The sequence below is a fragment of the Xiphophorus couchianus genome, chromosome 11 (genome assembly GCF_001444195.1).
Source record: "Xiphophorus couchianus chromosome 11, X_couchianus-1.0, whole genome shotgun sequence".
NCBI classification, from domain to species: domain Eukaryota; kingdom Metazoa; phylum Chordata; class Actinopteri; order Cyprinodontiformes; family Poeciliidae; genus Xiphophorus; species Xiphophorus couchianus.
The window spans coordinates 6,562,089-6,578,203 of NC_040238.1; the positions used below are offsets into that span (position 1 = coordinate 6,562,089).

At 40.2% G+C, this 16,115-nt stretch overlaps 2 protein-coding genes across 5 annotated transcripts in view; one reads left to right on the top strand and one right to left on the bottom strand.

Moving 5' to 3' along the window:
• rbm42 (RNA binding motif protein 42) lies at positions 1–5,681 on the bottom strand. 2 transcript variants are annotated; one of them, XM_028030784.1, is made up of 12 exons: positions 5,530–5,681; positions 5,171–5,227; positions 4,626–4,755; positions 3,836–3,899; positions 2,901–2,972; positions 1,721–1,863; positions 1,460–1,633; positions 1,239–1,373; positions 979–1,096; positions 811–908; positions 478–574; positions 1–374 (listed from the first exon to the last, which is right to left on the bottom strand). In XM_028030784.1, the coding sequence occupies exons 2-12, from the start codon at positions 5,224–5,226 to the stop codon at positions 262–264; spliced, it is 1,200 nt and encodes a 399-aa protein (XP_027886585.1). In that variant the 5' UTR covers position 5,227; positions 5,530–5,681; the 3' UTR covers positions 1–261. The 2 variants fall into 2 exon arrangements, with proteins under 2 accessions (XP_027886585.1, XP_027886584.1); XM_028030783.1 differs by having other exon boundaries at positions 1,233–1,373; positions 5,530–5,680.
• A 2,512-nt stretch (positions 5,682–8,193) lies between these two features.
• LOC114152492 (aldehyde dehydrogenase, mitochondrial) overlaps positions 8,194–16,115 on the top strand; it is a 41,111-nt gene continuing 33,189 nt past the window's right edge. For all 3 annotated transcript variants that reach the window (XR_003597124.1, XM_028030406.1, XM_028030407.1), the window contains exons 1-5: positions 8,194–8,380; positions 11,807–11,911; positions 12,436–12,576; positions 13,910–13,989; positions 15,743–15,854. Coding sequence is in view for 2 of the 3 variants with exons in the window: in XM_028030406.1 (XP_027886207.1) it covers positions 8,267–8,380; positions 11,807–11,911; positions 12,436–12,576; positions 13,910–13,989; positions 15,743–15,854 (552 nt within the window). In the remaining variant the exon portion in view is untranslated. The remainder of the gene's footprint in view (positions 8,381–11,806; positions 11,912–12,435; positions 12,577–13,909; positions 13,990–15,742; positions 15,855–16,115) is intronic.

The window sequence follows — 16,115 nt, forward strand, 5'->3', positions numbered from 1 at the left end:
TTTAGCTTTGATACAAGTTTTATTTGAGATCTTAACCATCACATCCTATAGTATTGCCACAAAGAATCCAAGGTCTCCTCTCTTGCATGTGTTGCTATCCTTATGAGAACAATCTAATAGGTTTCCACTCACCCTAACCTGTAGACACCAGGAGCTCTGAGGGGACATTGGGATGTATTAAGTATGAGTGTACAACAGGTCCGGCATTTGACAGAAAATCTGCCAAGAACAAACACACAGCCCCTCCAGGAGCATCAAACACTATCTGAGGCCAAGCTTCTTCTTCTCTTTCTGTTTCTTGCGGACCACCTCGATGTTGCGATCTTTCCACATACTTTTTCTTAACTTGATAGGACGACTCCCAACATACTTTCCTGGACAGACAGAGAGAAACAGATTATGTTTAATCACATTTCCATCCTGACCTGACCAGACCACGACTTCCAGTGAAGCATCAGGGGACAACAAGCCGCTGACCGTTCATTTCTCTCATGGCTCTCACGTAGTCATTCGGGTCTTTGAAGCTGACGAAGCCGTAGCCTTTTGTTTTCCCAGTCCGTTTATCACGGACCACCTGATGACAAGAATCCAGATTCATTTACAAGGAAAGAATATTTTGGGCATAAATTGGTGTCCATAGGCATGAAATAGTCACATCCACCCATCTGCTACACAAAGGAGGGTGTGACATGGCATAGGCAGAAGCTAAGACTGAACTCTCAACCTCCTGAGTCCCAGACAAAAATCACATTTAAGATCAGTATTTTACTAAAGTGGCTGCAAAGGCTGAAAAAAAAGAAGAAGTCCAACTTTAGCTTTGAGGAAGGAAGGGTATCTGCTGAAGGCTCTGGCCAGGATGTCATCGTTGACCTCGTTACCCAGATCTCCACAGAATATACGAAAATCATCTGCAACAGAACAGGGAAGCCTCAGCACAAAAAATGCAGCACATTTTTGGTGCTCACACACTGTTCTCACCTGACTCCCACTCCAACAGACTGGGGTCCTCCCAGGTTGATCCTGCAGCTATACGGATACACTTCTTCACCTTTTCGTTTTTCCCTTTCTTTTTGTCCTCAGTAACACTTTCCACAGGCTGAAAAACAAACTTCATTACTTGAAGAGGTGGAACATTTAGAGGCTGCTGCAGTGATCAGACCTCATGACCATACAGGTACATAAGAATATCGATCATCACTTCAACTCTGCTGAACTCTGGACAGAGAGCCTACCATCACCTCGATGTGAGGGACCTCAGGCTCCGGCATGCTGGGGCCAATAACAGAGCTGCTCTCATCGCTGTCCTTCCTGTCCAGCAGACCCGCCGCCATGACAGCCGCCTGCTGCTTTGCCACTCGTGCTGCCAGTTCCTCCTGAAAGAGCCACATATAACACACATCTGGTTAGAGTCCAGGGAGACTGAAGCAGCAAGGTCACAGTGGTCTGGTGGAATCCACACCATCCTGGCTTGTCTCTGGGCCTGGACCTCAGCCTTCCTCTGGACCACCGCGGCTGGAGGGGCCGTGTAGACGGTGGGCGCCGCCTGGATGATGGACGGTGTTGGTTTGACCAGCGATGGGTTGACTGGTCTTGGAGGAGTGGGAACCATGGGGGCAGCCACCATCTCACCAACCTGACAACAACAAGCAGGAAGCCTAGAAACAGCCTGTAGTCATGGCAGCAGCAGCTGCTGACAGAAGAAACATGTCTGAGTTCTGACCCGGGGAGCAGCTGACAGGTGCTGAATGGGTGCAGCGCCCCCCTGTGGCAGAGATGGAGGAACCATCATGGGTGGAGGTGGAGGAGGGCGTGGCAGAGGTGGGGCTACTGGAGGACCTCGCATCACTGGCAGCCTCTGACCACCTGACCAGCACACAGCAGAGGATTATGGGTACAGCTTATTAATCACATCAAAACCTTCAGTAATTAAATTAAAAGACTAAAGCTCATATTATTGTTATTTCATGTCATTTTGATGATTTCAGCAAATCATAAACCAACATTCAGTTTGTCCAAAGACAGGAACGTTACATAAAACCAATAAAAATGACTGGCGAGGACTGCTGACTCCGCCCACAAGGAGACACTGACCCTGAAGGTCAATGCTAAGCAAGCTGCTTGTTAAAAAGTTGCTGCAAATTAACGAAAAGTTATGTGGAAGGAAAAGATGCCAGTAACAGACATAACTGAAACATTGAGTGCATCATGAAGCAGAGCTTAGGAGGAGGGAGATTCACTAGGTGTGAACTCTAGCTGGAGGTAGAGGCAGCAAACCGACTGCAGCTGGCCCTGTGCTTTAATTAGGCCACGGTCAGAAACAAGAGAGAGACCCGCAGGATCATCACCGGTGCACTCACTCCTGACAGTATGCTGACTGCACTTACTGTATAGTACATGTATAGTACATGTACGATATGTTACAGTACTGGGCCACATACCAATTTATTAGAATAATAACAGGAAATTCGGGCTTAGGTCAGCCCAGGTCTGTCAATGTTTTTTTCTGCTGTGCTGATATTGTTATATATCTATGTGGTTAAAAGTCCATCTAGAGACAAGCATTCCCAATGAGCTAAGGTTATAAATGTTATAATATGTACTCTAAGCATCTGTTCCCATTCAAACAGATAAAATAAACAAATCAAAGTCAGTCCCTCATCTGGCTCCATGGACCTGGCTGAGTATCAGAGTGGAGCAATATTATCCAACCGTCATGTTAATCTGAGCCCAACTGTAAAGAAGCCTCATGTCTTCCTGCCCCCCAGCTATAAATACCCAGGCATGAAGGAAGTGTCCAGTCAGCATCCTGTCCACCCCACTGTCCCAGGCTCACTGACCTCCAACATCCCTCCTATTGGACACAACCAGACCTGGACTCAGTGTTGTGGTGGTAAGCATACCTGGTCTCTGTAGAATATGTGGGACAAAGGCTGGTCTCATGATGGGAGGTGGAGGAGGACGAACTGGAGGAACTGGGACAGACACAAGTCACAGTGAGTGGAAATGAAGAATGGCAGCATTACTGTTCAAACAACGCAGCATCTGATCCACACGTCGAGTAAAAGCTCATTTATAGCTACATTTGTGATCATGACAGGCTTATGTAAAGTCCTATTTTCAGTGGACAGTCAGGTTAGTTCTCTATTACTATTACTCTGAGGGATTTATAGAAAACAAGGCCAGATATGCTGAAATGATTTCTACCTCTGCTAACAATAGTTATGTCTAAAGGAAAGTATGAAACTGATAACTTAGCAACAAATGGACCGAAAATTCAACAAATTGCTGCCAAATATGTTGAAGTTTTGAACGTGAGAATACGACAAACATTTTTCCATCCACTGCTGCTGTCGTAAAGGTCGGGGGGGTGAGTGGAGGTTTAAAGAACGGGGGCAACAGAATTACTGTAATGCAGGAAATGTATGGGAAAATAATAATCCAGGAGCATGCTGTGACAGAGGGGCGAAATACGGTGGAAAAGGGAACCCTGGACAGGTATGCTCCAAGGTGAGACGTTTCCTTCCACTTCCTCAGAGGAGAAGAATTAACAATGGAAATGTTGAGATTTTGCATCAATATGAAGTTTTGTTTTGAGTTAAAAATAGCCTTGGAATTCACAAAGTGCTTCTCAGAACGCCATAGCAACAAAACCTACAATGAACCTCCAGAAGCACAACACCAGAGATTTATGTCACTGGTAGCATATAAGCAGCAAAAACACATAATTACTACGGTTTATACAAACCTATCAGAGGAATGTTCAGTGTAGAACCTTACAGCTTTAATCATGTTAATGAACCATCTTTACTGAGTCTAGTTAAAGTAAAACTATTACCTGGACCCACAAACGCTGGAGGAGGACCAAAACTAGCTGCTCTGGCCTCTAGCGTCTGCTGGACCTAGGAGAGGCAAGGAAGGGAGAGACTGGACTTTATTCAGCTGTTTGCATCATGACTAACAGTTCACACAACCCCTGATAGGAAACATGGAACCACTGCTGGACGATGCTCAGTCAGAGATACTGTAGAATTTAACAAAACATGAGTTAAATTTGACCTCATTCTGGGTCAAATGAGCCTGAAAATAAAAGAACTGACAGAAATGAAGGAGCCGTTTGTCGTCAACTGAACAGAGAGAACCATGTTCACCACTAAATGTTGGAGTCTGACCAGGCCTGTCACCATTACAAATTTTGCTGGACGATATATTGCTCCAGATGTTATTGCGATAAACGATAATATTGTTTTTTTGAGACCATTTTCAGGGAATATAATGGTGATGGCAAAAGAAATTATGCAAGAGCACATTCCATAAGATAAACTTTAAATTATAATGAACATGGAAAACATTTCAAACATCCAAAATCAATAAACAAAATAACAAATAAAATGAATTTTGAAGTCTTTGTAAACAAAATTGTCCTTCAAAATAAAAGCTAGTTGAGACCAAAGCAGCAAACTGAAGACTTTCATCATGCAGTTTTTGGTAAAAAGAAAACAAAAAATAAGAGACAAATGATAAATTATACCAATGGAAATTATTGAGTTTGTTTTAATTTATCATCCTTTTAATTGATTTATTGGTTATTGTGACAGGCCTAAGTCTGACAGAAGAAAGATACAAACCTGTCTGTAAGTGTTGGTCCCTATGATGGGTCGCACCATTGGCACTGTTGGGACAGCCAAGGCTAGAGGGATGGGCTCAATGAGAGGAGGACTTCCTGATACTGATCCACCAAGAACCTCCTGCTCAAAACTGAAAAGAGTCAGAGAGAAAGAGCTGCATCAGGATCAGACATTGGTGTTGTTGATAAAGAACATCTGAAAACTAATGTGATCAAATGTGGGGGTGGGGGGGTGTACCGGTCCGCACCCGGTGGTTGGGGACCACTGTTTTAGGTGAATAGGGAGCCCTTCAGGACCCTGATCTCAATTTTTAGCACATCCTCCCTGCAGAACCTCGGCCTGCTGTTGGGGGGTTTCTAGAAGGGAATCTGTTGTCCTAAAGTTTTTAACTTTCACACACAGTGGCTGGTGATGCTGAGCAAGCTCTGCCCTGGTGGCAACACCATTCTGCTGGTAATTCCCAGAAGGAGATGATCTGCGGAACATTTAGTCACTGACTCAGATCAGAATGTCAGAGAGGAAAAGCTGCAGTTATTTCTACTCACAGAGCCATCTCAGCCTCCATCTCCTTCAGCCGCTCCTCCCCTGACTTGCCCGCCATGCTGCAGAAACACAAACAACAATCAGTACCAAGAACCCAGAACCCGACGATCCGATCCAGGACTCGGTTCCACCACACTGGAGTCTTTCTGGAGCTGCTGTACATTATCACCGACACTCCAAACTTCCCTCTTAACACTCAGCTTTCATTCCAAGAAAATTAAAGCTACATAATCAAAACAAATATGTTTCACTCAGGTAAACTGACAAATACATGGCAGGAAACTCCTACATCACCGTTCATTAATATAGCATGAACTCCTTTGGAGGACAGAATATAAAAAATACAGCTGGCTTTTCTTACTTTTAGTGAGAATCGTTCATCAAACGCTCGACTAGCGTTTCTTCTCCGACGACTGACCTTCTCTTCCGGTTAACCTGCCTCTAGTTTTAGGATATAATGCCGCCGCCTAGCGGACTGGGGTCTGGTTGCACGAACTGCTACAACCTCATTAGAGCAGAATAGTAAGTAGCATTTACTAGAGTAACTTTAAAAAAAACGTTCTTTGAGAAGTAGTTTTACTGTTCCACACTTTTTACTTTTACTTGAGTAGTGTGGTATGAAATATTGCTTCTCTACTGCTACTTTCACTGAATGAAAACAGATAGTTTGAACCAAACCTGCACAGACATACAGCTACAGTTTATGTTAAAGTAAAATTCCTCGTTCGTAGACTAGCTTCGTTGTTCTAATACAATTTTCATTTTACATTGCGTACTATAAGTCTTAGTTTCATGGGTTTTTTATTTAAGAAACTGATTATTCTGCTTAAAATGTGTTATTTTATAATTATGTTATTTATTTTGGATTTTTTTTTCATTTTAGACTTTGAAATACCAGAATTTACAAAAAAACTATATTTTTATCTGCCTGATTAAATCATGTTAAATTATAAATCAGATTTTCTGTTCAACTACTCACTATTTGAGTCACTTTTTTACAGAATACTTTATTAGTCTTGAGTCTTTTCTTGGATGACTACTTGTTATTTTTACTAGAGTAAAAATATGTTGAAGTAGTGTTTCTTTCACTGGAGTACAATTGAATGTAACTCAGCCCACCTCATGCAGAGAAACAGAGTTGTCCTTCCTACTTAAAGACTAGGACAAAATACAGATTTGTTTCTGTTCGTTGGATCAGGTTCTGTTGTAAAGAAGGTTGTAGATGGGTGTGGTAGTGGCGTAGGGGCAGAGATGGCATAGTTACTTTGAAAAAGTAACTTTAATCGGATTACTGATTACTCCTTGAAAAAGTAACTCAGTTAGATTACTGACTACTTGATTTGGAAAGTAATTAAGTTACATTAAAAATAACTTTTTAGTTACTTTCAGCAGCTGCTAACAACAACGCTGTGAAAATTACATTGATCTTTGCCAATACTTAATTGTAAGCTATTTTATAATGGTAACATCAACAATGTGTCTCCACTTATAAGTTTGAACTGAAGGGGAGATTTTTTAATGGTTACAGTACAAAAAAAAACTTTAGTAATTTGTGCATGTTTTTGTGTAGTCCACTATGGGCCTTACCAAGCTCCGCCCACAACCGACCAGCGTGACTGCAAGTCTCACAAACAAAGCCTCACAGCGAGTTGTTTCTATGTAAACATGACTCCATTAGTGCATCATTTCTACCGGATTTTCACAATACAGTATATCAGCTACTACAATGGACAGAGGAACTAACAAGTTCATGTCATCATCTGGGAGGAGGTTACTGGTTTCTCAGTCACAAGCTGGTTGCAAACCTGAGGCCAGCAGGTGTCAGTCAGTTATGGTAGATCTGAAATTTGGTTTGATAACTGAAATATGAGAAACTACAGGCTGATAGGAGGAACCAAAGATCTTCTGAAGTTGGGATATAATTCATTTAATTTCACATAATTAGCCATTTGTTTGTTAAAATTTTATGAAATATATTTGTTCTATTTGATGTTTGTTGTGAATGACATAAACTCACAAACGAACATTTAGAAACTACAGTGGCTGTAATGAGCCACAGCAAAGGTAAACAAAGGTAAAATAACCCGAACAGGTGATCAACTCAAAACCACTCCTACCTTTCTACTCTCTCTCTCTTTGTAGTTTAAGCACACCTGTTACCGTGGCAACCGCCTGCGCCCGCAAGACGAGCAAAGATTACGTTAAAAATATAACATTCAGTCCGTTAGGATATCAAGTTTTCAGGCTTGATATTTATTTCTCGATTATTAATCAGCGCTTCCCTGATTAACGTGACCACGTAGAATGGGCATCAGCCAATGAAAAGCGGCCCCTCTGGTAAGGTCTATAGGTCTATAAACTACAAAGAGAGAGAGAGTAAAAAGGTAGGAGTGGTTTTGAGTTGATCACCTGTTGGGGTTATTTTACCTTTGCTGTGGCAGATTACAGCCGCTGTAGTTTCTAAACGTTGGACTAATTACCTAGGGGGAAAGTGGTCCCAAGTATGGAGGCCTTAGTCTTTGTTGTTCCCGTCACAGGTTCAAGTCCTGACCTGATGACCTTTGCGCATGTCCACCCCCTCTCGCTTTCCTGTCTGACAACTGCTAAATAAAGGCCACCAGAGCCACCACCGGTGTAAGTAATGCCGGAATTAATCATTAACAATAAAGATTTTGCGGTATTCTAATTTAGTTATGTATGTTAGTTGCGTTACCACCCCCATGCCACTAGGGACAGGAGGAGACCCCCAAAAATGCAACTAATTAACAGATGTAGAAGTACACAGAAAGCTACAAAATATATTAAGAACTATGAGTTGTGCGCAAATAAATATAGGAGAGAAGTTCAAACAAATACTGAGAGTGGAACCCCTTCCTAAAGATCAAGATGTCACAGATTTCAAAAGAAAATAAAAACAGGAGACCGCCGCAGATAATATAGGAAATAGCGCCCCCTTCATTTCCGGAATGCATCCATCCCATTTCCAAATATGGTTTGGGTCTGTCTGCGGTCCGTCCCCGCCCCTTTCTGTTTGCTGCAACCATATACTTAGTCTGATCCGCATTCTCCGTGGATTGATTCTGGCAGGAAGACTCGTCATGCTCCGCACAGTGCTTTCCCGGGGTATTACTAGCCTGATCCGACCCTCAGTCTCCTACTATGGGACCGCTGTTCCGGTTCCGAGCGCTCAGCCTGAGGTCCATTTCAACAAGGTAAAGTTAGCAGCTGCTGGACAGGAAAAAAAAACTACAATCTGCAAAAATACTGCGTGGCTCCAAACTGGACTGAACCACAGTCTGGATAGTTTGTGCAGTAAGGAGTTAATGTTGCGGTAGAGAACGGCAATGTTTCCGATTTGACTTAAGCAAATATTTCTGTAGAAACATGTTGAGAGTAGATGAGAGGTCAGAAGTTCAAATTCCAACCCGATTGTTTGTGGAAACGTCCACTGCAGGTAAAGTTAGGTAGAGGAGTAGCTGTGCGCACGACTCTTCAGGAACTGCTTCAAGGTGTTATAGATTAACTGGTGGCTAAATTAACTGGTTGAAACTTATGCGCACCGCAGATGTTTCTAAATTGTAGGTGGCTGTGTTGATGCCTGTTGAAAAATGCTACTTGTGTGACAAAACCGTTTGCAAACCTTTACTATAAATCCCAAATATGTTTAATGTTGCACGTGAAAATTATATTTCGAAGCAAGTTTCTACAGAGCAGCGTTGAGTTCGCTTTGAAAACACAGCATTGGAGCAAAACCAGATCAATGAGTAACACCACAATCCCATTCACATTCAGGTTCACCAGAATAAATTCATTTAATCTCATGAACAGTCACAATGTAAACATAAGTGGGAGGTTTCTGCTTTTTGTAACCAGCACTGATCAGAAAAACATTGGAATTGACTCTCAAGAACCTGTAATATGATTTGCTTAACACTTCTAGCCTAGTGTGTGTTTTTGGCTCAGATCCTGCAATGCAGCCGTACTGTTTCTGGACTTAATTCATTTTTTAGCGACACTACCCACAGGAAGTGTCGCTGAACAATGAGATTGGTGTCATCATATTTAATCAAATTTAAATCACATACCTGATGGTGTTGCTTGTGGTGTTCACATGTCCAAATAGAGAGGAATATCAAGTAATGTTAAGTTATACTGCAATAAAATCTCACCTAAATGATATAAGGTTAACAGCCAATGTTGTAGTTGGTGGTGATATCCAAATTCACAAGCCAAAATTATAATAATAAATGTTCCTACATTATACTGTCAGATACCACCAACAGATTATGAGCCATATCTGCAGTATTTGTCTGTGTTCTCTACTAGGAAACAGTTTGCAGGCTGGTGACGAGGGGAAATAAACTTAAAAACAAAACGAGCCGCATTAAAATTAACTTGTGACAGTCAAACGGGGTCCTCAACGCAGATGTTTGTAAAAAATTAGGTGGCTGTGTCGTTTCCTGATCAAAACGCGACAAACGTAAATAAACGGATTAGAAAATGTCTATGATCTCTTCAAAACAATAATAATTCTATGTATGTGAAGGAATATTCAAGAATATATTGGAATATCACCAAAATATACCACACAAGTGAATATTATTTTTTAGACAGTAAAATAAACGGTCCAAAACTTGAATTAGACGACATCTCTAACTGAACTCGTACCAGCGGTCGCTGAGCTCCGAGAGCAATGTTTTCTCCTCTAAACTATATCGGCCGACAGATGTCCAATAATCCAACCTGTTACTGATTCTGATCTAACGGACACTTCGCGCTTTAAGAAGCAAACCTGGATTAACTGGTGACACTTTCAGAATCTCAGTTTGAATGAAGATTTGAACCCGTTTCTGATGTAAAAGTATATAAGACAATAGTTTTTTGTCTCTCATAGTTGAGTATTAGTCACTTGATGAAAAGAATATGAATGTTTAGTTAAATTATGAGAAAAAATATCAACGATAAAGGAGAAATGACATTGCCACATAGATCTGCGGTAGCCATGTCTTCTGTAAATGAACTAGGAAATAAATGATAGAATGATACAAAAACAGTGTTTAAAAAGATTTCGCTATTGTTTTGTGGATATCTAATTGAAATATCATACAATATGAGGGAGATGTGAAAAACAACATAGCCAGTCGGTCTTTTTAAACATTTTATTTTTAATCCCATGGCTTTTCAACATTTCTGTGGCTTTCAGGGATTAATCTTTTCTTTGAGATCTGCTTATGGCATCTTGAGAGCTATTTCAATCTTCCTTTCAACCTCTGAAGCAACACATCAATCAGGACAAGTTCTGCGTAATTTACATGTTTTGGTGATTTTGCAGATTAATGTAAAAACAAAAAAGGCAACATAACGGTCCATGGTAGACCAATAAAAGTCTTTCTAATTAGTTATTCCCGAGATCTTGATGGTTGTCTTACGGAATTGGATAGCATTTTTGCAAAGATTTGTAGTTCTTTAAGATTGTCGTATTGTTTATTTCCCGGTTCGGTAAAGGGGTCCTAAAAAGCCACGCCCACAGAAACATCTGTGTCTCCCAGATTCCTTCACCAGTTAATTTAGCCACCAGTTAATCTATAACACCTGTTTCAGGTTTACCCGCTTTACGGTTCTTTATGTTTGTAAAGTAAAATTACTGACTGTGTGTGTCAGTATTGGCAAGAAGTGACAAATGTGGTTCCAAATACGAACAGCAGGACTCGCAGTGAAAAAAACTTAGCTTGACCTATTTTTATTTTTTAACGAAAAGTCTAATCCAGCCCGTAGAGTCACATTAGGGTTAGGATGGTGTAGATTAATTGAATTTATAAGCAAAGTTTAATCTAAATTTACTTGTGTTTGTATCTTTAATGATTCCTTGTTTTCAAAATAAAATCTCCACCTGTCTGGTTAAAACCAAGGCCAGGTAACAGAACAGGTGTTCTAAGTGCTACCATCAATCCGTCCTACCTTGTGGTAATGCGCATGCGCATATGGATGCTACGACTATGGTAGCAGGCTCTTTAATATAAAGAATTACTTTAATATAAAGTAGCAGACATTACCTTAATACAAGCCACTATGAAAGTAGCAGGTTCTAATAATAATAATATTTTATTATTAACATCTAACGTCTGCTACTTTGAGCCTGCAACTCTAAGCAGGCTCTCAAAACATTTTTTCTGAAACAAAAACACAGAAGAACAAAAAGCTTTCGTTTTGGTTTGTATCAGGTAAGTAGAACAGAAGACGACGGTCCTGGAAAGGCTGGACTGCTGCTAGAAACAAATCCATCAACTACAGGCTCAACTCTCACTGAGAGAAAACAACTGCTGCTGCTCCAATTAAACCAGAATTCAAATATAAAAGCCTGCAAACAATGTTAAATAAATCTACACTATGCTCATCAAAGGAGAACAATTGAAATGTGTTACTTTGAGCTGATGGATGCAGTGACCTGCAGATTACTATACAAAACAACATTGACCAGCAGGATATATAATCAAGTCATTTTTGAGGAAACCATTCCTATGGAAGATGTGAAAGCTTTAATTTTCTTGTTTTTGTGGACTATTTAGTTACTTTGTATTTATTGAAATATTATCAGAGAATTAAGTGGAAATCTCTCTAAATGGTGTTTTGTGTTTCAGCTGTTTATTAACAATGAATGGCAGGAAGCTGTGAGTGGGAAAACCTTTCCTACGATCAATCCATCCACTGAAGAAATCATCTGCCAGGTTGCAGAGGCTGATAAGGTAAATGACAGGAAGAAGATGCACTTTGTGTGAGTTACAAGGTTTGCTTTTCATTTTTGTTCTCCTTTTTAATTAGATACTGCTAAAAATACAGAAAATATTAAGTCAGCTAGAATGAGCTTCCTCTGCAGGGTGACTGAACTCGGCCTCAGAGTTGGGATGAGGAGCTACAGCAGAGCTATAGTAGTAGCTCAGTAGTTATAGTTCAGGCTGGTGATCAGGATGCCCTGTTTGTAGGTTTTCCAAACATGTCCAACTGGAAGAGGACCCAGAACTTGCTGAACAAACCATCTATCCCGAAAGCCTCAGAACCGCCAAGGCAGCTGGATCTGTTGCCTCGGCAACTCGGTTTCAAATCAGGGGAAGTCCTTTAGATAAAGTTTTCTGGGGTTCTTGTAATCCTGCTGTGTTTCCTGGCAGAAAGCAGAAAATGTCACTGCACAAACCGTTTTTGTCTACTGTACTTTATTGTTAAACGGTACCTCAAGCCTTGTGGTAAAAATGAACTGCTTCTTCTTTTTCAGGCAGATGTAGATAAGGCAGTGAAGGCCGCACGTAACGCCTTTAGGCTGGGCTCACCTTGGCGCCGTATGGATGCATCTGATCGGGGCAGACTTCTTTACAAATTAGCCGACGCTATTGAAAGAGATTCTGCCTACCTCGCTGTGAGTTCATATTTAATGTTACAACAGAGTCAAACAGCTTTTGAACGAATGTCTGGTGACATTCTTACTTTTAATAGTCCAGTCCAGTAGATAACATGCTTACATTTCTTTTCATTAATTTAGATTTTGAATATGTATGAAATTGGCATAAGGGTCTACAGCAAGCAGGCTCAGTCTCATAGATTGAATTTGTTGTTCTGTTAGTATATAAATAATCTGATTTGTCAATTACAGTTTCTCTGGATGTAATCTGTTTTTGCTAAGGCTAAAGTCATAAATCCTAAAATTACAATGCCAACACAGTGAAGCCATCATCAGATCAGTTAGCAGCCTCTCTATTTGTTTTTACCAAATTAGTTTTAATAAAATGTAGTCATGTGACTACTGGAAAATATGCTCTTTAAAATTTCTAATGAAGGTGTTTTAAGCAGAATGCAGTTTGGTGTTGAATTTTAATTGTTGGTAAATAGTTTAGATTTTTTTTTTCTCGCACTTGGACAAGATTTGGGTTCAATACTAAAATATCCACCGTTTGTATTTGAAAGTGGTTCCCCTTTCATTGTAAGAAAATGGGAGGACCATATTGAACACTGACTCAGTATGTCGTTCAGAAACTGACCTGGTTGCCAACCACTCTTGCACACAATTCGAGACCAAACTTCAGCTTTAGGAGAGAACAAACACAGCTTTAATTAACATTTGCAAATGGAGGAAACATACAAAGCTCACATCTCAGTGAGAATCGGATGAGTTCTGACTTGGGGATGAACGTCCCCTCATCACACATTACGTAGCCACACCCCCTGGCTCAAGTGTGAGGCAAAAATCTATAGGTTACTTATCTGTAAGTTTCAGTTGAGCAGGGTTGCATACACATTCACAGCTCAACTCTGGCCATATTCTCCGTGTTTCTTGTGGATAAGACACCCTTTTAGGTTTGTCTAACGAAACATAGTAGATAACTTCTACTTTCTTTCTGTGTCCAAATAGGCGTTTCTCCAAAAAGTCTCTCTGCTGATGGCTAAACAGATACTAGTAACTGAACTTCTACAAACTACGCTTATCACCTTAGCCATGTCTAACATTTCTAACCGCTGAACACCCTGTTCTTCACTTATTTGAGGAGGGTCAGAAGAGCATATGTCCTGCTGAGCTGCAACTGAGTGCAAACCTTTAATAAAAACATCATAAAGTGTACATTTAAAATTATTTAAACATTGTTAATACATTTTTTCTTTACACCAGTTACTTAAATTGTGATAAAGCTTTTAGATAGTGAGCTTCTACTTGACAAAAATCCACCTTTGTATTTGAAACTATGTTCTTGCCTCAGGAACTGGAGACCTTGGACAACGGGAAGCCGTATGTCATTTCCTATATGGCTGATTTACCCTTGGTTGTGAAATGTCTCAGGTAAGAATCCCCCAAACAATGTGTTGGTTTTTTATTTATTTATTTATTTTTAAGACTGGTCACTTTAAAGCTGCTTTGGTGTCATTATAATTGTAACCATCAGAGCTTCTGCCTTACAGAGCAGCTTTCCCCATGCAGCTCCTTCAGACTAGTTAGTTGTGTAATAGAAAATTTCATTTTAACCTTACTTAACTTTATTTCTTTATTTCATTTTAACTTTACCCAAGTTTGGATTCATAGTGTTATGTATGTTTTATGTTTTTTTTTTTCATTGATACTGTGTAAGTGTGAGAGACCCTGAAACTATGAGTTACTGATAAAGAAGAACTAGAAATTTCTGTTGGAAATTAGCTTTCATTTCCTGCCATACAGATATGGCAGGAAATGATTGTTTCAAATGAAAAGTCTAGCTAAAAAAATCTTTCCCTCCAATGAGGTGAGCGACAGCTGCATGTGTCATGTTCCGTGTTTTTCTGTATGTTTCTTTTGAGTTTCCTGTGTATCTGTGTCTCAGTGTTGTCCTGTCCTCCCCTTGATTGTTCCCAGGTGTGTCTCGTTCTGTGATTACCCCCTGTGTATTTAACTCCACCTGTGTTCCTTGTTCCTCGTCGGGTCCTTGTCTTGTCAGCGTCGAATGTGCGTTCAGTCCTTCGTCTGGTCCATTCAAATTACCAGTTGCTACCGGCGTTGAGCCCTGGCTTCTGCTCAGTCGTGCTGCCTGGTTGTGTGGATTTTGTGGACATTCTTTATTAAATTCATTATTCATCTTTACCTGAGTTTACAAGCGTCCACCTCACCATCACCAACACCGCACCGTTTCATGACAGCATGAGGACAAAACCTCATGGAGATAAGTTCAGACTTTGGGTTTGTTTTGCTGTAACTATATAATCATGTGTTGTGTTGTTCAGGGCTCTTCTGCTGACTGTGTTCAGTGAGACGGGTCTTTGAACACTTTTTTGCCTTTAAATAAAGAAACATAAACACAAAGATTGATCTTTCTCTAATTATTAAAACAGACTCTTATTCTTTGATAACAGAAATTTCCACAGCAGTCTCCTAGTGGAACTGTGTGTCTGCTGATCTCATACCAGCTACTTTTCAGTGCCAAACTAATAAAGTTGTTAGAGGGTTAATAGAGGAGCCATGTTGTGATGACTTCCTGAAGGCCAGGTTTCAGAAAGAGCAGGAGCTTTTAAAAAGACAGAGGCCCAAATTCAAGGTGTTAAATTACAAAGTAAATTTTTTTTATGTTAGAGTTGATGTATGCAGCATTTCTTTTAACAGCTGAAGCTAACATGGAGCCATTTTACAGGAAAATGCATAATACTGCTCCTTTAAGTCTTCTTTTCTTTGTAATAAGGATCTGTTTCCAAATCCACTTGTGATTTCACTGAGAAGGCAAAGTCGGGCACAGACGTGTGTTCCATGTAGGCCTTAGAGTTTTTTAGTCAAAAGTCTGGCAGACTGTGTCACAGAGCATGTAGACAGTCATCAAACAAAATCTCTGCTGAAGTTTGGACATGTCTGTTTGTGAAAAATCCATTTGGAACATCATTGTTCTGTGTAGTGTGTTCTATGAAGGATTTCATAGTACATAAGCTGAAAGCTGACATTTTGGGTCATTTTGAGTGTTTGTGCAAATTTGACTTCCACAGCTGACATCTGATTAAAACAAACAAAAAAAAAAACAACTGACAATCTGTGTTGCACCATATGGTAGATACTGCAATTTAGTATTTGCTGTGTTTAGGTACTATGCAGGTTGGGCAGACAAGTGGGAGGGGAAGACCATCCCTGTTGATGGAGATTACTTCACATATACCAGACATGAACCTGTTGGAGTCTGTGGACAGCTAATACCTGTATGTATGTTTTATATAATTTATTTATGTGTATTTGAAACTAGGGATGCACCAATATGAAAATTTGGGCCGATATTAATGTTATGGCTAATCACCAATATTTGACAATATTATGTATATTTCACTATCCTTTTGACACTTTGAAAAAACAAGTGGAAAGAACACTACTTGTGTTTGGCGCTATGGCCTCTATTGAACATTAATCAAACAGGAAAAATGGTAGATAAAGAAGGGGCCTAAAATGGCTTAAGACCCAGAATC

Bases quoted from the DNA above. Each gene is read 5' to 3' on its own strand.
- rbm42 (XM_028030783.1), bottom strand. From the start codon at position 5,226: ATGGCGGGCAAGTCAGGGGAGGAGCGGCTGAAGGAGATGGAGGCTGAG. The intron at 2,973-3,835 runs GTAATAGTTTTA...TGTCTGTCCCAG, and splicing joins TCCAGCGTTTGTGGGTCCAG to TTCCTCCAGTTCGTCCTCCT. The intron at 1,634-1,720 runs GTCAGAACTCAG...TGTTGTTGTCAG, and splicing joins ACCTGTCAGCTGCTCCCCGG to GTTGGTGAGATGGTGGCTGC.